Below are 26,729 nucleotides of genomic sequence, written 5' to 3' on the forward strand. Positions count from 1 at the left end.
CCAGTGTGGCTCAGTTGGTTGGGCATCATTCTGCAAAGCAAAGGGTCATCAATTCGATTCCTGGTCAGGGCACATGTCTGGGTTGCAGGTTTGGTTCCCAGTCTGAATGCATGCAAGAAGCAATGGATAGATGTTTCTCTCACACATCAATGTATCTCTCCCTCCATTACTCCCTCCTTTCCCTCTCTCTAAAAATAAATAAATACAATCTGAAAGGAAGAGTATTTGAGCCCTAAGAAGAAAAAGGTATATGGAAGTAGGCAGTGGATATATTTATGGAACAGTATGGATTTTTTTCTATACAGAAATGGTCTTAAAAATGTACTGAACACACTACAGAGAAATTAGTATTTATTTATAAATTATCCGTAGGCAGGACTTCCTGCCAAGATGGAGGCTTAGGTAGATACACTGTGCCTCCTTGTACAACCAAAAGAAGGACAACAACAAATTTAAAAACAAAAAACAACCAGAACTGACAGAAAATCAAACTGTATGGAAGTCCAACAAGCAAGGAGTTACAGAAGACATATTCAAGCCCTGGCTGACGTAGCTCAGTGGATTGAGCATGGGCTGCAAACCAAAGCATCGCAGGTTCGATTCCCAGTCAGGGCACATGTGTGGGTTGCAGGCCACAGCCCCCAGCAACCGCACATTAATGTTTCTCTTTCTCTCTCTTTCTCCCTCCCTTCCCTCTCTAAAAATAAATAAATAATATCTTTAAAAATTAAAAAATTAAAAAATATTATGTCAAAAAAAAAAAGAAGGCATATTCATCCAAACCAGTAGGAGGGGCAGAGACAGGCAGCCAGGTGGTGAGGACTCGAGGCAAGGCAGTGGCTGGAGGACCAGGGCCAGCAAGGTGCTGGCTGGCAGACCCAGTAAGGCTGCGGATTGTGGAGTGGGGTGCACAAGGCTGCAGCTGGCCAGCAAGGCAACAGCGGGCAGACCTGGCAAGGCAGCAGCTGGCAGACTGGGTGGTCCCACATACGTGCGCAGATAAACCAGGAGAAATGACTGGGTAGGGAGACAGACTCCACAACCCAGGGCCCCAGTGTGGGGAAATAAAGCCTCAAACCACTCATTAAAAACTCCTGTGGGGGTTAAGGCAGCAGCAGGAGAAACTCCCAGCCTCATGGGAGAGTTTGTTGGAAAGACCCACAGGGTCCTAGAACATACACAAACCCACCCACCTGGAAATCAGCACCAGAAGTGCCCAATTTGCTTGTGGGAAGTGGGGGAAGTGACTGAAATTGGCAGAGAGTAGAGCAAGCACCTTGTTCCCTCTCGGACCCCTTCCCCACATACAGTATCACAACACAGCCACATGGGTTACCCACCCCAGGTGCATACCTAAGGCTCCACCCCTCATTATGTAACAGGCATTTCAAGACAAAAAAAATGGCCTAAATGAAAGAACAGATCAAAGCTCCAAAAAAATAAATAAATAAAACGAAGTGATGAAGACATAACCAACCTATCAGATGCATAGTTCAAAACACTGGTAATCAGGATACTCACAAAATTGGTTGAATATGGTCACAAGTTAGATGAAAAAATGAAGGCCATGCTAAGTGACATAAAGGAAAATGTACAGGGAACCAATAGCGATGGGAAGGAAACTGGGATTCACATCAACAGTGTGGACCAGAAGGAAGAAAGAAACATCCAATCAGAAAAGAATGAAGAAACAAGAATTCAAAAAAAAAAATGAGGAGAGGCTTAGGAACATCCAGGACATCTTTAAACGTTCCAACGCCTGAATTATAGGGATACCAGAAGGAGAAGAGGAAGAGCAACAAGTGGAAAACTTATTTGAACAAATAATGAAGGAGAACTTCCCCATTCTGACAAAGGAAATAGACTTCCAGGAAGTCTAGGAAGTTCAGAGCGTCCCAAAGAAGTTGGACCCAAAGAGGAACACACCAAGGCACATCAGAATTACATTACCCAAGATAAAAGTGAAGGAGAGAATCCTAGAAGCAGCAAGAGAAAAGGAGACAGTTACCTGCAAAGGAGTTCCCATCACACTGTCAGCTGATTTCTCAAAAGAGACCTTACAGGCAAGAAGGGGCTGGAAAGAAGTACAGTCATCCCTCGCTACATCGCAGTTCACTTATTGCGGCTTCACAATACTGCGGGTTAACAGTGAGGCTGCAATAAGTGAAACACAATATAGCAAGGGACGACTGTATACTTCACTGGTGAGTACCCATATAGAATTGTATATGCTGTTAAAATTACATAGGTTTAAAAGCATAGAAAGTGTTTAAGAGCATATGAAGTGTTTATAAGAGTGTGGGAAAGGTTTATAGGAGTGTGGGAAGGGTTTATAAAGCTTTCAAAAATATATAAATAATAAAATAAATACAATGCCGCTACTTCATGGATTTTCACCTATTTTGGGGGTCTCTGGAATGTAACTCCTGCAATAGGTGAGAGATCACTGTATTCCAAGTCATGAAAGGCAAGGACCTACATGCAAGATTACTCTATCCACCAAAGCTATCATTTAGAATGGAAGGACAGATAAAGTGATTTTCAGATAAGATCAAGTTAAAGGAGTTCATCATCACCAAGTCCTTATTATATGAAATGTTAAAGGGACTTATCTAAGAAAAAGAAGATAAAAAACATGTACAGTAAAATGACAGCAAATTCACAATTTTAACAACCACACCTAAAACAAAAACAAAAACAAAAGCAAACTAAGTAAACAACTAGAACAGGAAGAGAACCACAGAAATGGAGATCACCTGGAAGGTTATCAACAGGGGAGTGGGAGGGGAGAGAGGAGGAAAAGATATAGAGAATAAGTAGCATAGATGGTAGGTAGAAAATGGAAAGTGGGAGGGTAAGAATAGTATAGGAAATGTAGAAGCCAAATAACTTATATGTATGACCCATGGACATCAACTAAAGGGGCGAATGTGGGTGGGAGGGGGTATGCAGGGTGGAGGGGAGTGAACGGGGGAAAATGAGACAACTGTAATAGCATAATCAATAAAATATATTTTAAAAATAAATCATCAGTAGGCATTAATGGCAATCCACATTGTTAATGACTACTGCTCCTGAATGTAAACTGTAATATTTTCCTCCCATTCAGTATACTGTCTTGTACATTCCACTGTAATACAAACTCCACTTTAGGTCTGCTGCTTTATGGAGTAAAAAGAAAATGAAAAAATATTAAGTCAACACATATGTGATAAATTTTATACTTTAGAGGCAATAGTCTTTTTTAAAGATTTTACTTATGTTTTTAAAGATTTTAATATTTATTTTTAGAGAGAGGGGAAGGGAGGGAGAAAGAGATGGAGAGAAACATGGGTATAAGAGAGAAACAGCAATCAACTGCCTCTCTCATATGCCCCAACCAAGGACTGACCCACAACTCAGGCATATGTGATGACTAGAAATCAAATCAGTGACCTATTATTTTGTGGGATGACGCCCAACCAAATGAGCCACACTAATTAGGGGTAGAGGCAATACTCTGACTAGAGAAAGCTTGAGATACGTTAGGTGAGAAAAACAATTAAGCAATCACAGTTAGAGATGTTTCATAGATTTGGTGTTATTAGTGGTCTAGACAGGGACCACTGGTTGCTATAATGAGTTGCACAAGAATTGGTCATAAATTGGTTGTAGAGTGGAAAAAGAGAGGCACGGCTCTTCAGTTATCTGCGTAAGCAATTGGGTAGGTGTTGGAACTAGGAGATGGAAATGGTAATCAGAAGAAAGTATAAACTGTTGTAAGTAAGGTAATGAGGTAAGCCTTGGAAATGTGTTTGAAGTGACCATGGAACATATAGGTGGTGATAGCTATTGGAGGTTGGATATGAGGTTCTAGGATGGAGAGAGGCATTGAGAGTCACTAGGATCACATCAATATAACCTTTAGAGTTAATCTGATTGTGAACAGAGAAAAACAGACTGTGAAGAGAAAATATCACTTAGAATCTTTGGAAAACCAATATTTTAAAGATTGATTAATGAAGATAAATTTTTGAAAGAAAAATGAAAATAAGGCAATGGTCCACCTTTTATTCAAGAGTAGAATATTTCAAGAATGGGCTAGCATATGCATTTCCTTCTCTTGTACCCATATATAAAAATTAGAAGAAACTAAAAATATAATTATAACAGCACTGCAATACTGAAAAGGTTTTCACTGGCAGGCCACAGTTTGTAGAAATTGCAGGAAGACATAGATAAAATAAGAGAATTAGAAAGGAGATATGCAAAATCTCAGTTTTCTGAGAAGCTTGCAAGTAAATCTCTATCCTGAAAGCCTCACAAAACAGGAGACCTTACCATAAACTAATAATGTGGTCCATTAACTTCAAAACCTAGGTCAGTAGGGATAATCAAGGTTTTTCCATTTCTGCACCTTTACTCCTTACAACTTAGATCCCAAATCAGTGTGTAGACTAGATTTATTCAAGTAATATATTCTCATTTAAATCAAGATAATACATTTCTGTTCCAGCAGTACTTATTTGAGAAGACAGGAAGGAAATGATGATGATATACAAACTTTATATGTGAACACTAGGAGTACCTTCTATAACTAGAAGGTACACTTAGGGAAGGCTTAAATTTTTCTGGTTGGAATAAGAGAAATTGGGAACAGGGCTGCAACTAGAGTGAAGCAGGCCAGTCAGTCACCTATGGTGCAAAATTTAGGGATGCACAGCTCTAAAAGTACTCCTTAAATTTTGCACCTGGGCCACTTACTTGCCTTACCCAACCTGGGTCCTACTGGAGACTGGTTTCATGGAAGCAAGTCTCAACATCCAGGAAAATTAAGGATGGGGAAATAAATGATCATATAACCTGAAAACATGTTATTTCAGAAAAAGAAGAAACATCATCTTACCTGAGACATATCTGTGAAATTTGCAAGAGATGAACCTTCTCTTCTGAACTCTTCTTTTGGAAAGGGAAGAGTCCTTGGAAGGCAGAGATAGAAAGATACAAGGAACGATGTGAAACCATATTTGACTTAGATCTCCCAGAATAACTCAGTTAAATCTACATCAACTTCACTGTTTCAGCATTTATCCACTCTGTATATCCCACACAAATCCAGGACATAGAATAATGGGAAAATTGGGCAAACCCTGCTCTCTCATCAACACCAGAAACCTAATTTCTTTGGATAGAATAAATTCTGGACTCTTGTGGCTGGAAAGAGAGAACATTGTTCTTTTCCCTCTACAGATCTACCTTCATCTCCTATATTGGATGGGTTTACTATATATTTCCAAATTATTCTTCATGTACTTTCTACCAATTTCCACTGCCACCAGAAGTGCATAAGAATACCTCCCTCCCTACACCTTGATGAATGCTGCTAGCTGACACAATTTTTTTTTGTCAGTTGTAAGCAAAACTTTACTCCCTGGAAACTGGGCCAGGAGACCCCTCAGGGAACTGAATGCTCCTAGGTCCTGGTCCCTACTGTGTTTGGACCCTAGTGAAGTGTACATAATCTACCCTCCCCAATGCCAGGGAGAGACAAACAAGGGGAATGCCATTTTTCTGTGATGTGGGGAGTGAAAGGGAGTGAATAGAAATAGAAGTCTGGTTCTCTCTCTTGAGGCTCCCAAGTGGAGCTGGGGTGAGGGTTCATTGTCCCAAAGCCAGATGTAGATACATGCCCCACCCTCAGGGATAAACTCCCCCCAGCTGTTGGATCATGTTGGGAAGGTGCCTTATAAGATCATGACAGGCAAAACTGGTAGCTCTAAGGACACCCAAAACCTACCAGGCACAAGAACTCTGCCTGAAAGCAAAGATTCAAGATCATTCCAAGGCCCTTGAGTTGCTAAAAATCCCAAATGACACTGATGTGCTGTGGCTGAAAAAGATGGGGAGGCAGTGGAAAGGGGATTTGCAGGGAGAGGACCTGCAAATCCCCAACAGAAAAAAACAAGCAGAGATGGGGAGCCCCAGAGGCTGGCATTTGGGTAGGCCTTGGCAAACTGGCGAGGTGTCCACAGCAAACAGTCTCAGGGTCTGGCACAGTGACACACCCTCAACGTCACAGGGACGCAGAGTCAAGAGAAGCTTTTACCCTGCCCCCATCCAAGTCACAGTCTTCCAGGGTATCCCATCTCAATGTCCTGGATGTATGACTTGGAGGTTTAGCATGACAGCCATGGGGGAAGAAGAGGATTCAAGCCAGGACCAAGAGATCAGGTGTTAATGCTGTCCTAACACAGGTGCCTGTGAGAAACATGGAGCTGGAGAAGTGGGCAAGGAGGGTGGGAGTTTTCAGAGGTAGACACTGAGGGTCTGCAGAATGTCCTAGAGGCAGAGTGGGCAGTTGCAGTGGTAGACTGGGTGGCGCATCAGAATTTCAGTGCAGGCCTGGCAGAGACATAGGTGCCAACAGAGCAAAAGCAGCACTGTCCTGCTCTGGTCCTGGCAGATAACGCACTTATTCCACTCCTGCTCCTTCAGCAACTTCCATGGGTCTTGACCACCTGTAGGCTCCTCCTTGTTGAGTCTCTCCCTGCCCTAGGCAGCTGTTACTCTGGCCATTCTGACTTCCTTCTTTTCTGCCTCTGATCTGGTCCCTGCTTCAGGAAGTGTCCTGTTGCCAGGACACTGGCTGAGGGCACCCTCCCAGGGACAACCTGGGAAGCCCCAGGTGCCCCTCCCCAGTTCAGCCAGCTTGCCAGATGCAGGCTGCAGCTCCAGAATTGGCACCAAGTATCCAAGCCCAGTGCTAGGTGAGACAGCCTCACAACATTCTCTTGAAGCTGGTGGTAGGATGGCTGGGCATGGAGCTGGCTGAGTGCCCAGGTAGCCAGCCTCATGGTGAGATCTGGGTACAACATGGTCACTGTTACTGCCAGCATGCAAGCCAGCAACTCAGGCCAGTGAGACTGACAAGCACAAAGTTGGCCAAGAAGTGGGCAGCTGAGGCCAGGGGTTCCAGTGCTAGTTGGCAGGAGGTCCAGAGAAGGATGGCCATGGCTACCGCACTGCTGGAAATGTAAGCTATGAAGGTAGCCATAATGTCCATCATCCTCCACAGTGGTCCCATCACTGCATCCCACAGGGCCAGCAATAGGGAGAAGAGATTCTGAGTGCCAATGAAGCAGATGTTAACCAGGCTGTTGATCATGTAGGCCACCAAGCTCATGGCAATGGCACAGATGTCACAGGCCTGACACAGCAAAGCATGGCCATTGGAAACCATACCGAGGATACCTCAGGGCAGTATATTCTGGCTCCCCAGAATATGCTTCATGAGAGGCTAGGTGTCCCAGAAGCTTTAGGTTCTCCAGGCCTGAGCAGCAGCTGTATAGCCGGGTACACAAGGCCTGAAAGCCCCCCAAAATGAACTGGACCAACACTTCAATCAAGGCCAGCAGTGAAAATAGTACTCCATGGCCCAAGTGCATAAGACTAGTCAGTACAGTATATGGTAGGTTGTAGATGCAGGCTAGAAGCCAGGCCAGGGAAGCCAGGAAGGAGGACACCAGCAAGAAGTTGAGGCTCAACACCAGGGTCAGCATGTCCAGCACCAGGCCCACACCATTCACAATCAGGTACACAGCCTCCATCATGGGGCTATAGAGGTTAGTCAAAAGGAAGTCTGGCTCCCAGTTGAGGGAGGTGGCAAGGTTGCCAAAAAATTGGGGGGCTGGGGGAATCAGGGATTAATCTGAAAGGTAAGTGATAAGTCTCCAACTAAGGAAGAGAATCAACAATCTGAGAAAGAAGTGGGTTAAAGGTGAGTGGGGTCTCAGTGGAGGGAATGAGGACCAGGTGCTGGTCCAGGAGTTCCAGTTTTGAAGGCTGGCTGTTTGAGAGGGAAGTAAAACATCTCTAAAGGGGAGGTGAGCCTGGAGTAGAGAAGAGTCCTCAGCTTTAGAGAGCTGGTGGTGGTTTACCAAAGCCAAGCAATCAGTCAGAAGGAGAGACCAGTGACCAGGAATGGTTGGGATAGGGCTGGGCCAGGAGGGGTGGCACAGGCTGGATACTGGCTCATGGTCCAGCTACGCAGGTTCCCCTGTCCCTGCCTGCCCCACCCCCACCCATCTCTGCCCGGCCCCCGTCCTCTGGGTTCCCGTTGCTTTGCTCCCAAAGAAGGAATGGGAAAGAGAGTCAACCTCAGCAAACCCCAGGTGCAGCCTCCACTCTGCTGCACTCCTAGCTGACATAATTTCTCAATTTCTGATATCAATATTATAATTTGAATTTACACATTCCTAATTATGAGGGAGAATAAGGTCCTTTTAAAAAGTTGAAAGGTGGCCTTGGCCAGACAGCTAAGTTGGTTAGAGCACCATCCTGGTACAACAAGGTTGTGGGTTCTATCCCCAGTCATAGCACATACAAGAATGAATCAATGAATAACAAATTGATGTCTCTCTCTCTCTCTAAAAATCAATAAATGAAACTTTAAAAAAATAAGTTTAAAGAAGCTTCTATTTCTTTTTCATGATGGCATCTTTTTTAATATGTCCCTTTTTCTCATGGGTTTTTATTTCCTAATGGTTGATAGTGTCATTTTAAAAATTTAGTAAATTAACCCTTTATCTACTCAGAATTGCAAATAATTTTTCTTAGCTATTCATATGACTATTAAAGCGTTCATGGACATGGACAACAGTGTGATGATTGCTGGGGGGTGTAAGGGGACTAAATGGTAATGAAAAAACTACAAAAATGATTAAATTAAAAAAGCAAAAATTTCTTAAAAAAATAGTATTTTTGTTTTGTGAAGACTTTTTTCCATGCTTGTTGTTTAGCAATACTACATAACATATAATCCATATTTCTCAATTGATGTGAAATGCCATCTTTATCACATATTACGTATCTATCTTCTTGAGAATATCTGGACTTCCTCTCTACTTCATCTCTTTATTGATTCATCTAACACTACTTAATATACACAGTTAATGATAGAAAATTAATCATTTATTATTAATTTCTGAATAACTGATTTAAATATTAACTAGTAAGCAACACTCTTTAGTAGTACAGGAAATAGAAAATTAGTAGAAATAGAGAAGAAATTGATCTTTCCACTCTGTAGGCTTCCAGGCAGAAAGGATATTCTCCTAAGTAAAGTCTGAAGTACTGACTGATACAGTGAATATTTTAATTTGCAAAATAACTGTTAATTTCTAAAATGAGATTGGCCTTGTGATTAAGTGTACCAAATATTCTTTATTATCTTAGAATGCCTTGCCATCAATTTCATCCAGAAGCAGGAAACCTCACTTATATATCAGTGTTGAAAACACTAATTATGGGTAAAAATAATTTGTTTTTTTCCTGCATGTTACCTATGGAACACTATTCATTTAACCTTGAAGCTATTAACCTTGCCATCAATTTCATCCAGAAGCAGGAAACCTCACTTACATATCAGTGTTGAAAGCGCTAATTATGGGTAAAAATAATTTGGTTTTTTCCTGCATGTTATCTATGGAACACTATTCATTTCAACACATTGGTTTTAGTTTATATGGTGTTTCCCTGCATAAATATTACCATCTGGGAATTACATAACTGTTACCTCTTCCTTTTGAATACTTATACCTCTGTTTTATTTTCTAAATTGTTATTGAGTTACAATTTTGGAGGGAGACTTAATAAACTACTCAGATCATTAAATCTTACATATCCAACTAGACAGTGGTCATGCAGTTTCTCCATCACAAAAAAATAAAAATAAAATAACAGATTACAAACACATGCATAGTTTATATTCAATCAAACTTACTTCAGAAAACCAGTATTCTATAACACCCACATATCATTCACAACTTCAGATAGCACGTTAATTACATAATGCCAGGTAAAGTCACAAAATCACATTACAAACCACTTTCACTTCGTCATTACCTACAGCCTCAAATACGACTCACACCTAATCTCAAAATAGACAAAGGCGGCAGTACTACTCCGTCCACTTTTCACACACAATCTTCCCTAACATCTCACTGAGTAGCACACACCCAAATGCTGTTATTTGGGACAGAAGACCGACACATGTGATACACACACCACACACCACACACACACACACACACCGCCCTCTTTGTGAGGTCGCTTTCGCTGTGACGGTGCTTCTTCAGAATCAAAACACAAAATTCCCCCTTCGGAGTTCGCTCCAGGTCGCACTCGATTGGCAACCTCAGGGTCGCGCCCACTGGCCATGCCTGAGGTCTCACTCACACAGATCCGAGCGTGTGGTTACCGCAGTCCTGGGTCCGGTTTCCTTCCCAGAAGAACCAGGTCCGGCTTGGACTCCTGGTTCCTCCTTGGCCTCCCCGCTGGGTCCCGCTTCCCTAGTCTGACTTTCGAGCCATGAGCTTCCAGTTCCCTCCCCCTCCAGAGTCCCTAAGATCCACACGCCTTTCCACCAGCTTAGCGTGAGTCCTTTGCGCCTGCGCACTACCGCCAAAGCTGGAGCTCCCAGCAGACCACTTGGTTCGGCTGCTACTTGGGAGCTGTAGAAATCCCAGCTTTGGTGGCTCGGGTGTACCACTCCTTTTAGGCCCTGGGGAAGCTAATGAACTTTGACCGATGGTTCGTTTTATGCTAGCTTTTCGGTCACTGTTGTCTGTGTGGTGAACTGAGGTGACTGCAGGATCGGGTTCAGAAAGGGTGCAGAATACTGGGAGTTTGAGTACGGAAGCAACAACTGGAAGCAAGATTCTTGGGCCTATATGAGTCACGTACTGAGGAAGGTGACTGTGGGTGCGTGTACTGATTGTGTGACTGCATCAGCATGGGATGTGATTATGAATGTATGTGTGTATGTAGAGTAAGGTGTGTGTGTTGGGGGGGCAGGTGTCTGGTGTCTAGTGTCTGTGTGGTGGGGAGGCCTTGACTGGCCCTGATTAGGCTGTGACTGAAGTATGTTGTGCTGTGGCCAAGTGATCCTGTGAAAGCGCTATTGTGACTGGAGAATGATTAGGATTGCCCTGGTCTAGCTTTTATTATTTTTAAAATCTTGGAATGTTTAGGGTAGAGCTGCATTTTTGCAGTTCTGGGGCTGAGGAGTCTGTAGACAAGATCCCCATGTAACTCAGTCTGTGCCTGTCAAAGACTCTTAGGCCCTTGTTAACCACAGAGGCCCCAGTTCCCAAGAATGACCTCTGTTGCCTTCTTCAGTGCACCCTTTATCCACTGTCCAGGCTAGTGCTTAATACATAGTAGGCATGCAGTACATTAAGTATTGCCTATTCTGGAGTCAATTGTAGGTGCCATGATTTTGTGAAATTATTTGCACTGGTTTTTTTTTTTCCTGTTTGTTTTGTTTTTATGCTTCTGCCATTTCACCTGTATAGCCACACTGCACAGAAATGCTAGCTGCACAAAAATGGCTGTGAAAGGGAAGTCAAATATGAGTCCTAGAATGACAGTTCTAAATAAAAAGCACAGCCCTGTGTTTATTATGAAAATTTTAGAGCTGGAATTTCCTCCAAGGCAGAGAAAATGTGATACTGAGGGACAGGACCAAGAACAGATTCCTTCCTCTTAAGGTTCCCCTTCAAAGTTATGTGGGGACAAGCTGTATATTGTAGATCCACAACACTTTCATAGCTTTGTTGACAGAAAACTGTTGAGAACATAGAAACAGATTCTTCAGTACACCTGACTTCAGTACACCTGACTCTTTATGACACAGGGAAAGGTCAACAGTATTCCAATCCTTCTCATACTTCCATTTTGGGATGTTTAATATGGATAATAGGGCTTGCTAGTGCTAACCTAAAAATAAAAGACCTGTCAAAGTGAGATGCAAAAAGCATTTACTTCAGGTAAGAATAGGTATTTGGGAATCAGTAATTCAAGCTGAAGGCCAAGTAATGTTCTGATTCTGAAACAGAGGCAATGAGTGAGTATTTATGAGAAAGGGGAGGGAAATGATTACATCATTTCTATTGGCACAGATAACATAATGATGTTAATGCTAAACAATATTTTAAATTTTCAGTCCAGTAGTAACTGCTTTATTGTTATCTTTGCAAACGGTTCTCTGGGACACAATGTTCCCTATGCCCAGTCCAGAGGTTATTTTGCCCTGTTTTAACATTCCAAGATTTGAGGTCTAAGACTTACAAGGCAGTTCCTTTGGTGTAGCAGCTCCAACTCCATTTTAACCCGGCTCTCTTTTATTATTGTTTGCACTAGTAATGAAGAATGTGTTCATATTTTTAGTTTGGCCTCTAAGAAAGGCCTATATATCATGATTCCCTTTTCCTTACAAGTTTTGCTATGCTACAAAAGATGAGCCAGTAGAGGAGAAAAACATTGGAGTTGCTCATCTCAAAGCCAAGCTAGAGGTCATTTTGAGCTTCTACTTTGTTTTATTAAATACACTTTTGATTGTTGATTTATTCATGATAGCAGTTCTGACAGGTGTGATGTTAGATATCATTGTGGTTTTAACAGTTAATGACACTTAACATCTTTTCATATGTCTATTGGCCATGTGTATGTCCTTTTTGAAGAAATGTCTCAAGGTCCTATAAAAGGTCCTCTGTCCATTTTTAATCTGGGTTGATTTTTTTGTTGTTGGTGTTCAGTTGTAAGAGTTCTTTATATTCCTTGGATATTAATCCATTACAAATATATCATTGGCAAATATCTTTTTGCATTCACTAGGTTGTCTTTTCATTGGTTTGTAAACCTTTTCAAGGTTTTCATTGCTGTGTAAAAACTTTTAAGTTTGATGTAGTCCCATTTCTTTCCTTCCTTTTTTTTTGTTTCTCTTGCCCAGGGAGACATATCCAATAAGAATATTATAAAATAATGTAAAACAAGAATATAAAACAAATATAAAATATTAAAGCCCTGGCTGGCGTAGCTCAGTGGATTGAGCGCGGGCTGGGAACCAAAGTGTCCCAGGTTCGATTCCCAGCCAGGGTACATTCCTGGGTTGCAGGCCATAACCCCCAGCAACCGCACATTGATGTTTCTCTCTCTCTCTCTCTATCTTGCTCCCTTCCCTCTCTAAAAATAAATAAATAAAATATATATATTAAAAAAATATTAGGAGAGATGTCAAATGGCTTATTGACTGTTTGCTTCTTGGAATTTTATGGTTTCAGGTTCAAGTCTTTAAGTGAGCTGAATAAGGTTACAGAATACAAGATCAACATACAAAGTCAACTGAATTTCTATATACTGACAACAAGCAAGTGGAAACCAAAATAAAAATACTATATCATTTACAAGGGCTCCAAAGAAAAAAATAAATACTTAGTTAAAAAACTGACAAAATACAGATTTTTTATGGTAAAAATTATAAAATGCTAATAACACAAATGAAAGAAAAATACCTGATGGAACATGCTGTGTCCATGGACTGGAAGACTCAACAGAGTTAAAGATATAAATTCTCTAACTTCATCTATAGGTTTAGCATAATTCCAATAAAATCTCAGCAAGCTTTTTATAGACACAGACAAGCTTATTCTAGACTTTATATTCAAGAAAAAGACCCCATGGGTAGTCAAAAAATTGAAAAATAATGAAGTAGAAAGCACTACTCCACTATTAAGGTTATTATATAATTGCAGTAAGTATGGTACTGGCAGGGACAGTCATAAAGATCAATGGACACAACAGAAAACTCAGAAATAGAGCCTGACAAATGTGTCCAACTAATTTCTGACAAGGGTGAAAAAGTGATTCAATGGAACAGGATAACTTTTGAAATAAATGGTGATGGAGCAACTGGACATGCATTGAGAAAAAAGGAACCCATCTAAAGTCTCACATCTTCTACAAAAATGAATTTAAAATAAATCACACTTAAATAAAAAATGTAAAACTACAAAAATTCTAGAAAAGAAACATAGAAGAAAATCTTTGGGACCTAGGAATAAGTTGAGGGTCCTTAGACTTGATACCAAAAACAAACAAAAAAGAACCCTCATAATTTATAAGATAAAAATGGATAAATTAGAGTTCACCATAATTAAAAATTTTGGCTTTGCAAATGGCCTTGTTAAATGGATGAAAAGACAAATTACAAACTTTGAAAAAATATTTAAGTCACATATCTAGAATACATAAGAAACTGGAAACTCAGCCTTGACTGGCATGGCTCAGTTGGTTGTGTGCAGTTTCACAAACCAGAAGATCACCAGTTCAATTCCCCATCAGGGCACATACATGCCTGGGTTGCAGGTTTGGTCCTTGGTCATGACATATACTACAGGCAATTGATTAAAGTTTCTCTCTCACATCAGCGTTTCTCTCCTTCCTCCCTATCTCCCTCTCTTCCCCTCACTCTAAAAATAAATAAATAAAATCTCTTTTTAATTTTTAATATATTTTATTAATTATGCTATTACAGTTGTCCCATTTCCCCGCTTCATTCCCCTCCACTCTGCACACCCTCTCCCACCCACATTCCCCGCTTTAGTTCATGTCCATGTGTCATAAGTTCTTTAGCTTCTACATTTCCCATACTATTCTTGCCCTCCCCCTGTCTATTTTCTACCTACCATCTATGCTACTTATTTTCCATACCTTTTCCCCCCTCTCTCCTCCTCCCACTCCCTTGTTGCTAACCCTCCAAGTGATCTCCATTTCTGTGGTTCTGTTCCTGTTCTAGTTGTTTGCTAAGTTTCTTTTTGTTTTTGTTTTAGGTGTAGTTGTTAATAATTGTGAGTTTGCTGTCATTTTACTATACATGCTTTTTTATCTTCTTTTTCTTAGATAAGTCCCTTTAACATTTCATAAAATAAGGGCTTGGTGATGAAGAACTCCTTTAACTTGACCTTATCTGAAAAGCACTTTATCTGCCCTTCCATGCTAAATGAAAGCTTTGCTGGATAGAACAATCTGGGATGTAGGTCCTTGCCTTTCATGACTTGGAATACTTCTTTCCAGCCCCTTCTTGCCTGTAAGGTCTCTTTTGAGAAATCAGCTGACAGTCTGATGGGAACTCCTTTATAGGTTACAGTCTCCTTGTTTCTTGCTGCTTCTAGGATTCTCTCTTTATCTTTAATCTTGGGTAACTTAATGATGATATGCCTTGGTGTGTTCCTTCTTGGGTCCAACTTCTTTGGACTCTGTGAGCTTCCTAGACTTCCTGGAAGTCTATTTCCTTTGCCAGATTGGGGAAGTTCTCCTTTATTATTTGTTCAAATAAATTTTCCACTGGTTGCTTTTCCTCTTCCCCTTCTAGTCCCCCTATAATTCGGATGTTGGAATGTTTAAAGATGTCCTGGAGGTTCCTAAGCCTCGCTTCATTTTTTTGAATTCTTATTTCCTCATTCTTTTCTGGTTGGTTGTTTTTTTGTTCCTTCTGGTCTACTCCATTGATATGAGACCCAGCTTTCATTCCATCACTACTGGTTCCCTGTGCATTTTTCTTCATTTCACTTATTGTAGCCTTCATTTGTTTATCTAATTTGTGACCAGAATCAACCAATTCTGTGAGCATCCTAATCACCAGTGCTTTGAACTGTGCATCTGATAGGTTGGCTGTCTCTCAGTCAATTAAAAGTACTGGTTCTGGGGCTTTCAATTCTGTTTGAGCCATCTCCCCCCACCTTTGGTCTGGTCATGCCTGTTAAGTATAAGGGGTGCAGCCTTAGGTGTTCACCAGGGCAGGCACCCCAGTTCCTGGGTTGTGACGTTGTATGTGGGGGCGGGGTCTGAGAGGGAACAATGGCACTTGCTCCGCTCTCTGTCAGACCTCAGTCCCTTTCCCTGCTTCTCCCAAGCAAACTGGACCCCTCTGGTGCCAATTCTCATGTGGGTGGGCTTGTGCACACTGTGGGACCCTCCAAGAACCTCTCCTGAGATGCTGGGAGTCCCTCCCTGCTCTGCAATCAGTGCCCCAAGGCTCTATTTCCCAGCTCTGTGATCCTGGGTTGCACACAGTGCCTTGCTTCAAAATCGCCACCTCGCTGGGTCTGCCAGTTACCACCCCTTGGCTAGGGTCTGCTAGCTGCCACTTGTGCGTTCAGGTTCCACCTGCTGTGGTCTTGCACACTCCAGATGCCTCACATGCCCAGTCCCAACGCTGTCTGCTCTCTGCACTGTGACCTGCACCCAGCTGCCTGATACCGCCCCTCCTATGGGTCTGGATGAACATGTCTATTTTCTTCGTTGTTTGACTTCCATTCAGATCAATTTTCTGTCAGTTTTGGTTGTTATTCTGTTTCTAAATTGTTGTTGTCTCTTGGTTGTGCAAGGAGGCACAGTGGTCTACATACGCCTCCATCTTGGCGGCAGTCACACTTTCACCACTTCTATTCAGTAAGGTATTGGAAGTCATAACCACAGCAATCAGACAAGAAAAAGAAATAAAAGGCATCCAAATTGGAAAGGAGGAAGCCAAACTATCATTCTTTGCAGATGACATGATAGTGTACATACAAAATCCTTTAGACTCCACCAAAATACTACTCGACCTAATAAGTGAATCTGGCAAAACAGCAGGATTCAAAGTCAATATTCAGGAATCAAAGTCACTTTTGTACACCAACAATGAAATACCAGAAGCAAAATCAGGGAATAAATTCCATTTCATATAGCAATAAGAAAAATATAGTACCTGGGAATAAACCCAACAAAGGAGGTAAAAGACCTGTACTCAAAAAACTACATGACACTAAAGAAAGAAATGAAGAAAGACACAAACAAATGGGCACGTGTACCAGTTCATGCATTGGAAGAATTAACATCATCAAAATGTCCATACTACCCAAAGCAATTTATAGATTCAATGCAATACCTATTAAAGTACAAATGGCATATTTCACAGATATAGAACAAACATTTAAAAAATTTATATGGAACCATGAACAACCCCAAATAGCTGCAGCAGCACTGAGAAAGAAGAACAAAGTAGGAGGGATCACAATACCTGATACCAAACTGTATTACAAGGCCACTGTAATCAAAACAGCTTGGTACCAGCATAAGAAGAGACATATAGACCAATGGAACAGAATAGACAGCCTAGAAATAAACCCCTGTCTCCACAGTCAATATTAGACAAAGGGGGTAGCAGCATAAAATGGAGTAAAACTATCCTCTTCAACAAATGTTATTGGGAGATCTGGAATTACATGCAAAGAAATGAAACTTGATCACGAGCTTACAGCATACACAAAAGTAAATTTAAGGTGGATAAAAGACTTAATTATAAGTTGTGACACTATAAAAGTACTCAAAGAGAACATAGGCAGGAAAATCTCAGATATCCCACAGAGCAATATTTTCACTGATATGTCCCCTAGAGCAAGGGACATAAAGGAAAGAATAAACAAATGCCATCCCATCAAATTACAAAGCTTCTGCATGGCTGAAGAAAACAGCATATATGGAAAGACCAACTATATAGGGAAACATATTTGCCAATGATACCTCGGACAAGGGTTTGATCTCCAAAACATGTAAAGAACTCACATGACTCCACTCTAGGAAGACAAAAAATCCAATTAAAAAATGGGCAAAGGACTTGATCAGACACTTCTCCAAGAAGGACATACAAAAGGTCCAGAGACATATGAAAAGATGCTCAGCATCTCTAGCCATCAGAGAGATGCAAATTAACACCACAATGAGATACCACTTCACACCAGTCAGAATGCCAAATAATAAAAAAATCAACAAACAACAAGTGTTGGAGAGGATATGGAGAAGAGAGAACCCTAGTGCACTGTTGGTGGGAATGCAGAATGGTGTAGCCACTGTGGAAAACAGTATAGAATTTCCTCAGAAAATGAAATGGAACTGCTTTTTGACCTTGCAGTTCCACTGCTGGGATTATATCCTAAGAATCCTAAAACACCAGTCCAAAAGAACATATGCACCCCAATATTCATAGCAGCACAATTTACAATAGCCAAGTTCTAGAAGCAAGGAAGTGCCCATCAGTAAATGAATGGATCAAAAAACTATGGTACATTTCCAGGATGGAACACTGCATAGCAGAAAGATAGAAGGAGCTCCTACCTTTTGCAACAGCATGGATGGAACTGGAGAGCATTATGCTAAGTGAAATAAGCCAGGTGGTGAAAGATAAGTACCATATGATCTCACCTTTAAGTGGAACCTAATCAAAACAAACAAACAAACAAGCAAAAATATAACCAGAGACCTTGAAATTAAGATCAAACTTACAGTAACTAGAAGGGGGATGGGAGGTGATAATGGGGGGAAAAGAGTGAAGGGTTTTCAGGAACAACTATAAAGAACACATGGACAAAACCAAGGCGGGGTGGGATCAGGGGAGGAAGGTGGGGTTGGGGTAAGTGATGCAGGGAAAATGCAGACAACTGTACTTGAACAACAATAAAAAAAAAGGAAGCAGTATACAATAACTTTCAAACTCCCATCTTCAATGGACTACCAAAATCAGAAAACCACTATAAAACCCAATGAAGTCTTCATCTGGTGCTCTGAACAAGGAAAGTTTATAGTGAAGGTTGACATTTCACATTAAGAATATTGTTTAGCAACTTTTCACAAGTCGAGACTTAGTTTCAGAAAATGAAATAAAAATGGCAAAATTATCAATCTGTAGATCCATAATCTAAAACGGGAACTGCTACTCTTTTGAGGGGTTCCTTCTCAATGGTAATACTGGAAAGTCCAGATTGCCAAAACACTGGTAACCATTTTGGGGGGAATCAGGTCCTAACAAGTCTATGGGCTTAAGGGAGTCAATGAATTTTAGTTTTCCCACACCACAAGGTGTTTGTGGCAAGGCAGCTAATGCGTGTCAATATTAAGGGAGTTGTTCTCCCAGGAATGAAGAGGAAGTGTCTCAGAATGAGAAGGGAAAGTTGTTTTTCTCCCATGTCAATCCAGCTTTGGAGACATTCTATTAGTACTATATGTCCTTCCCTGAAACAAACAAACAAACAACAATAACAACAAAACAATGAAGTGTTCTGAGTGCTAACAACATAGCTTTAAAAAAAGTAAAACAAAATTGTGTATTTTTATAAAAATTGATTTTAAGAAGTGTTTCAAACTGTTTAGTCACCAGAGAAATACAGTTATCAAAAATGCACACACTTCACTTGGCGTTTCCAGCACCTTCAGCTTTCTGTACCTCGTCTGTTTTGGCATCTCCATTTTCTGCAAGGTTATTTCCATTCCTGGCAGCATCAGCTTTTCCATTTTTCTCTTTGGGTACCTTCTCTCCCTTTGCAGGGGCCTTTTTAGAGCTTTGGAGGAGCAAGGTTTTTGTCCTTCATCTTGGCTTTATCTCCTTCAGCCTCTCTCTTGGGCATGAAGGTGATGGTGGCAGCACATATGGACTGGACCCAGATATTCAGAAGCATGTGGGCTTTGGTCAGTCCAGGGAACGTTCTCACCTCCTCTTCACACTGCTCCAATTTCTAACCAAGCTTATTTTTTTTCCTAATTTTTCTATTAGATCAGCTATTCTTATGTTCTGGATTAACTACTAAGTTGAAGATGTCGTTATAAACTTAAAAAAATGGTATTCCTATCATGTAACAGGGGAAGTTGTATTCTTTTAAAAAATGAATCAAAAAACAATTGTTGATTGTATCTATTAATGAAAACAAGATTTTATAAAAATATATTTTATTGATTATGCTATTACAGTTGTTCCCTTATGTCTCCTCTTTATTCTCCTCAGCCTTGTACCTCCTCCCACCATCATTCCCCCACCTTAGTTCATGTCCTTGGGTCATACATATAAGTTATTTGGCTTCTCTATTTACGATATTAGTCATAACCTTCCCCTGTCTATTTTGTACCTGCCATTTATGCTTCTTATTTCCTGGAACTTTCCCCCCATTCTCCCTCCTCCCCCTCCCTGCTAACCCTCCATGTGATATCCATTTCTGTGGTTCTTTTTCTGTTCTAGTTGTTTGCTTAGTTTGTTTTTCTTTTTGCTTTAGGTGTGGTTGTTAATAGCTGTGACTTTGTTGTCATTTTACCATTCATATTTTTTATCTTCTTTTTCTTAGATAAGTCCCTTTAACATTTCATATAATAAGGGCTGAGTGATGAAGAACTCCTTTAATTTGACCTTGTCTGGAAAGCACTTTATCTGCTCTTCTATTCTAAATGATAGCTTCGGTGGATAGAGTAATCTTGGATGTAGGTCCTTGCCTTTCATGACTTCAAATACTTGCTTCCAGCCCTTTCTTGCCTGCAAGATTTCTTTTGAGAAATCAGCTGATAGTCTAATGGGAACTCCTTTGTAGGTAACTGTCTCCTTTTCTCTTGCTGCTTTTAAGATTCTCTCCTTATCTTTAATCTTGGGTAACTTAATGATGATATGCCCTGGTGTGTTCCCCCTTGGGTCCAACTTCTTTGGGACTCTCTGAGCTTCCTGGACTTTCTGGAAGTTTATTTCCTTTATCAGATTGGGGAAGTTCTACTTCATTATTTGTTCAAATAAGTTTTCAATTTCTTGGTCTTCCTCTTCTCCTTCTGACACCCCTATGATTTGGATGTTGGAACATTTAAAGATGTCCTGGAGGTTCCTAAGCCTTCCTCATATTTTTTGAATTCTTGTTTCTTTATTCTGTTTGCTTGTTGAATGTTTCTTTCTTCCTTCTGCTCCAAACTGTTGATTTGAGTCCTGGTTTCATTCCCGTCATTGTTGGTTCCCTGTGCATTTTACTTTATTGCACTTTTCATAGCCTTCATTTTTTCTTCTAATTTGCGACCGTATTCAACCAATTCTGTGAGCATCCTGATTACCAGTGTTTTGAACAGTGCATCTGAGAGGTTGGCTATCTGTTCATTGCTTAGTTGTATATTTTTTTGAGCTTTGATCTGTTCTTTCATTTGGGTAAATTTTTTTTTTCTGTCTCGGTGGGCCTGTTACAATGTAGTAAGGGGCAGAGCCTTGGGTGTTCACCAGGGCAGGGCAACCCATGTCGTGCTTTGTGACTTTGTGAGGAAGGGCTTCAAGAGGGAACAGTGCCACTTGCTTTGCTCTGTGCCAGTTTTCAGTCACTTCCTTGGCTACCCACAAGTAAATTGGGCCCTTCTGGTGCTGATTCCTGGGTGAGTGGATGTTCCTGGGTTTTGTGTATGCTCTAGTACCCTGTGTGTCTCTCCAATAAACTCTCCTGTGATGATGGGAGTTCCTGCCACCTCAACACCCACACGTTTTCAGTCAGAGGCTTTGAGGCTTTATTTCCCCATACTGGAATCCTGGGTTGTGCGGTCTGTCTCACTCCACAGTTGTTCCTTCCAGTTTATTGGCATGTGAATGTGGGACTGCCTGATCTGTCAGCCATTGCCTCACCCACCCCGGTTTTCCAGCCAATGGCTTACTGAGAGTCCTCTCCACCCAGCTACCAGTCTCTGACCCTCCTACCAGTATGGATAAATTTTTCTTCTGTAACTGCTTGGTTGGTGGACTTCCATACAGTTCAATCTTCTGTCAGTTCTGGTTGACTTTTGTTTTAAAATTTGTTGTTGTCCTTCTTTTGGTTTTGCAAGGAGGCACAGTGTTTCTACCTGTATCTCCATCTTGGCCGAAACAATACGTTTTTAAGTTTGTTGTACTCGCATTTTTGCTTCTATTACTTTTGCCTTGGTGTCATATCCCAGAAATCACTGCTAGATCCAATGTCATGAATCTTTCTCATGTTTTCTTCTAGTCGTTTCCTAGTTTTGAGTATTAAATTTGGTTCTTTGATCCATTTTGAGTTACATTTTGTATATGACATAAGTTGAGAATCCAACTTTATTCATTTACACATGGTTACCAGTTTTACCATCACCATTTGTTAAGGATACAGCCCTTTCCCCTACTAAGTGGTCTTGTCATTCTAGTCTAAAATCATTTGGTAATAGGCATCTGAGAGTTTATTTTTGGCCTTTCTATTCTATTTCACTGATCTAGGTGTCTGTCTTTATGCTAGTATATATTGTTGGATTACTGTAACATTGTAATTTATTTTTTAATCCTCATCCATGGACATGCTTATTGATTTTTAGAGATGGGGGAGGTAGAGAGAAAGGGAGAGAAACATCAATGTAAGAAACATCAATTAGTTGCCTCTCACACGTGCCCCCACCTGGGGGCCAAACCCACATCCTAGACATGTGCCCTGATTGGGAATCAAACCCACAAGCTTTCAGTTTATGGGACAATGCTACAGCCAACTGAGCCACACTGGCCAGAGCTGTAATAAGTTCTGAATCATATTTTCAGTCTAAAACAACCTTTTCAGTCCACCATTCTGACTAGGTGGCCTAGTCTTTGCAATAGTTTCCTGCTTCCTGATCACTACTCACTCATCTGGATACCAGCCTCCTTTCACTTTCCTCACAAACACCCAGGGCTCCTTCCCTTGCTTCAATGAGGAAATGACAGCTGGCTTAGAAATACAAAGTCCTGGTTATAGGAAAAGAAATAGAGATGAGATCAATATTAAAGTATACAAATACTTTGATTCTGAATACTGTGATGCAGAATTGATTAAAAATAATAAAAAAATATAGGACAAAAACGGTACTTGATAAGTGAGGTCTACAGGAGAAAGGATTAAAATACTCATATTCAGATGAACTCAATAAGAAACTAACAAATAGGTGATAAAATGATATTTAAATTTACATAAGTTTTCCTTGTTTTTTTTAAACATTTTTTAAAAGATTTTATTTATTTTATTTTTAGAGTGGGAAGAGGGAGAGAGTGAGAGAGACAGAGAGAGACATCAATGTGTGGTTGCTGGGGGTTATGGCCTGCAACCCAGGCATGTGCCCTGACTGGGAATCAAACCTGCAATACCTGGTTCACAGCCCGCGCTCAATCCACTGAGCTACGCCAGCCAGGGCAAGTTTTCCTTGTTTTTCTAAAAGGAAAAAGAAGCTTCCTGTGACAGTTATTCTCAGACATATTTAATGTTAAATGCAAAGTTCTTAGAATATAACTTTCAGAACAAAACAGTGGGATATAAAGTCAATATCCAGAAATCAAAGGCATTTTTGTATGCCAACAACAATGAAACATCATAAGCAAAAATAAAGAAAAAAATCCCATTTGATATAGCAACAAGAAAAACAAAATACCTAGGAATAAACCTAACCAAGGAGGTGAAAGACCTGTACTCAGAAAACTACATAATACTGAAGAAAGAAATCAAGGAAGATACAAACAAATGGAAATATATACCATGTGCATGGATCGGAAGGATTAACATCATCAAAATGTCCATAATACCCAAAGCAATTTACAGATTCAATGCAATACCTATTGCTGGGTTGCGATGCTGCATATAGGGGAGGGGTCCGAGAGGGAACAATGGTGCTTGTTCCACTCTCTGCTGAATTTCAGTCACTTCCCCCACTTCCCACAAGCAAATTGGGCCCTTCTGTTGCTGATTTCTATATGAGTGGGTTTGTGTACGTTCTAGCACCCTGTGGGTCTCTCCAATGAACTCTCCTGTGAGGCTGGGAGTTTCTCCTGGCACCTCAACCCCCACAGGTGTTTTCATTTGGTGTTTTGAGGCTTTATTTCCTTGCACTGGGACCCTGGGTTTCACGATGTCTCATTCCCCAGTTTTACGTGGTGTATCTGTGTGTGAATGTGGGACCATCTGGTCTGCCAGCCACCTTGTGTGCTGCCCCCCTCCACAATCTGGCACCTTGTTGGGCCCGCCTGCTGGTGCCTTGCCCACCTGGGGTCTGCCAGCCGCCACTTTGTTACAACCCTTCTCTGCCTGGCCACCCAACTCCACCCCTCCTACCAGTCTGGACGAATATGTCTACTTTAACTCCTTGGTTGTCAGACTTCCATACATTTCAATTTTCTGTTGATAGTGGTTGTTTTTTGTTTCTAAATTGTTGTCCTTATTTTGGTTGTGCGAGGAGGCACAGTGTGTCTACCTACACCTCCATCTTGGCCAGAAGTCCAATTTTAAGCTTCTTGTATATCTTTCAACTGTTTTAAAGCAAACACAAGTGTATATCTATGTATTATTTTTCACATTATTATACAAATGGCAACATACCATATATTGGGCTGGCCTAAAAGTCCATTTTTTTTTCTGTAACATAAAAGACACATTTTTCATTTTCACCAATAATTTTATTGATTTTGGCATTTTTGAGTATGTTAGCTATCTCCCATGTGGCATAACAGCACTAAGCTCCTTTCCCCTAGTTAAAGAGTAGTTACATTTATACAGTCCTAAAATTATATTTGGCCCTTTGAAGGCAACCTAGAGGCTAATGTAGCCCCTGGTGAAAATGAGTTTGACACCACTGGCCTAAGGCAAAGTAATAGCCCCATCCCCATGAGGGACTCTGTCCCACCCAGTGGTGCTTAATCCTGAATGCTGATTACAGATTGACTGGATTAACAATGGAGGAGGACAGACACACACTGTGGATCACTGGTAGCCTCAAACAGGCTGCCAAGGGTCAGACTGGGAAACCATCTGACATCACCAGAGGCAGATCCAGAAATAAAAATTAGTGAAATAAATTACACTATGGTATTCTTCATGATTTGCATTATTTTCTCTCCTGCATAACTTTTTGACATTCATTTATCATCCTTCAAGTTTGTGCTTATTAAGTCACTAGTTTTTATATTATAGTTTATTTCAAATCCCATCTTTTCCTCCTCTCTCCTTTTACTCCATTTTATCTTCTTTCCTCTTCTTCTTTTCATTTTAAATTTTATTTTCTCTCATGCTATACTTGTTTCCATTCTATGCTCTTACTATTTTTCCCCACGCTATCCTGTAACCACTTTTCTTGTTATTAGTCACTGACATTCTTTTTCCCATTCTTAAAATACCCTTATTCTCTCTCCATCTTTATCAAACTTTACTTGTTTTTGTGGATATGGTTGTTGTTGTTGCATTTCTCCAATTTTATTTCTAGATCTTCATTATTTTTGTATTTCAAATCTCCAATTTTGCCATTCCCCTCTCCTACTCCATTTTGTCTTCCTCCTGCCCTGGATTTTTCACATTAAATTTTAATGGTTCCCTCTCTTAGCCAGGTTTTCCTTCCTAACTCTTAGTATTACTTTTCCCTCTGTCATCTCAAATCATATGTCTTTCCTCTAGATATCTCTTAAGTTTTTCATTCCTTCTTTTCTCCCAATTATTCCCCTCCAACCTGTATTAATCTTTGTTCATTGTTGATAGCACTCTGGTGAATGTTTTTCTCCAATTTGGTTCCTTTTTAAAAAAATTTTCTCTCTCACTACTTTTAAAAAAAACTTAAAATTTATATTGAAACCTAATCCTATATGCTTCCCTTCTCTTACTTCATTTTACCTTCTTCCCTCGCTTTTTAATTGATGACGAAAAAACTTTTCTTTCTCTCTTCACCTTGTCCCTATTCCCTACTGTTATTATTGTCCCTACTGTTATTATTGCTTCTCCCTCCACCCTCTCAAAATCATTTTTTTTCAGTAGGTCATCTCATATTCACTCTCCTTTTTTATAATAGTATTAATCCCTTTATACCTTTATTAATACTGGTTTATTTGCTGTTGATAGTGTGGTTGTGGGAGGTGCTTAATTTTTGTGGCTGTGGGTTTGTTTCTGAGACTGTTTGTTTTTGTTCTAGCAGGACCTGCACAACAGCATACAAGATGCAGTGGGTAGAGTTATGCTCAGTCAACCAGCAGGGGGAAAGGACCCACCAAAGAACCACCCAACAATAATCAAAACCCAATTACATCCAGAGAGCCCAAATAAATGGCATAAAGGGCATCCCAAGAGCTTCAAGTTTAGGAAATCAAGGAGACTGTACCACAGAATCACATAGGTCTCCTACCACAGAAGGTTACACCAAAAAGACAGTGAGTCAAAGCAGGCTGTCTAACAAGCAAAAACAAACAAGAGTGACCTAAAATGGGGAGACAAAGAACCCACAATCAAAAGGAAAGGAGGAATTCCCAGAAAGAGTGCTAAATGAAGGTGAGGCAAGCAAACTATCAGATTTTGATTTCAAAATAATGTTTATAGGGATGCTCAATGAGCTCAGTAAGAACTACAGAGAACTCCAGGAAAGATACAAGAAATTTACTGTGAACTATACCAGAATAAAAAAAGACATAGAAAGTATCAATAAGAGCCAGGAGGAGCCCTGTCTGGTGTGGCTAAGTGGATTGAGTGCTGGCCTGTGGACCGAAGAGTCACTGGATCAATACCCAGCTGGGGCACATGCCTGGGTTGTGGGCCAGATCGCCGATGGGCAGTGCATGAGAGGCAACCATACATTGATGTTTCTCTCCCTTTCTCCTTCATTTCTTCTCTCTCTAAAAATAAATGAATAAAATATTTTCTTTAAAAAAAGGAGGCAGGAGGAAATGAAGAATACAATATCTAAAATGAAAAACACAATAGAAAGAATTAAAAACAGGCTAGATGAAGCAGATGATCCACTTAGTGAAGCTAGAGGATGAGATAGAAAAAAATTCCCAGACAGAACAACAGAATGACAAAAGATTCAAAGAGAATGAAGATGGTGTAAGGATAGCTGAAGGACAACATGAAACGTAATAACTGCATCATAGGGATACCAGAAGGTAAGAAGAGGAGCAAAGGATAGAAAACCTATTTGAAAAAGTTATGACAGAAATCTTACCTAACTTGATGAGAGAAAAAGTCATGCAACTCCAGGAAGCACAAGGGTCCCAATTAAGACGAAACCAAAGAGGCATACTACAAGACACATCTTAATTAATATGGCTAAATTTGAAGACAAAGAGAGAATCTTAAACAAAGCAAGGAAGAAAC

At 40.5% G+C, this 26,729-nt stretch overlaps 1 protein-coding gene and 2 pseudogenes across 3 annotated transcripts in view; all 3 read right to left on the reverse strand.

Annotated features, from left to right (window-relative positions):
• ZNF382 (zinc finger protein 382) overlaps window positions 1–10,395 on the reverse strand; it is a 77,173-nt gene extending 66,778 nt beyond the window's left edge. Inside the window, exons 1-2 of one of the 3 annotated variants that reach the window (XM_045833804.1) lie at window positions 10,238–10,395; window positions 4,886–4,958 (exon numbers count right to left, since the gene is read on the reverse strand). In XM_045833804.1, the coding sequence (XP_045689760.1) occupies window positions 4,886–4,894 (9 nt within the window). In that variant the 5' untranslated portion in view covers window positions 4,895–4,958; window positions 10,238–10,395. Of the gene's footprint in view, window positions 1–4,885; window positions 4,959–10,215 lie in introns of all 3 variants that reach the window. The other 2 variants (XM_045833805.1, XM_045833803.1) reach the window with 2 other exon arrangements.
• Window positions 6,286–7,586, reverse strand: LOC123815524 (annotated as a pseudogene).
• An 8,647-nt stretch (window positions 10,396–19,042) lies between the features above and the next one.
• Window positions 19,043–19,259, reverse strand: LOC123815527 (annotated as a pseudogene).
• Window positions 19,260–26,729: the final 7,470 nt, after the last annotated feature.

This window comes from Phyllostomus hastatus, unplaced genomic scaffold (assembly GCF_019186645.2).
Source record: "Phyllostomus hastatus isolate PE091 unplaced genomic scaffold, TTU_PhHast_1.1 phas_contig_194, whole genome shotgun sequence".
Lineage (NCBI taxonomy): Eukaryota > Metazoa > Chordata > Mammalia > Chiroptera > Phyllostomidae > Phyllostomus > Phyllostomus hastatus.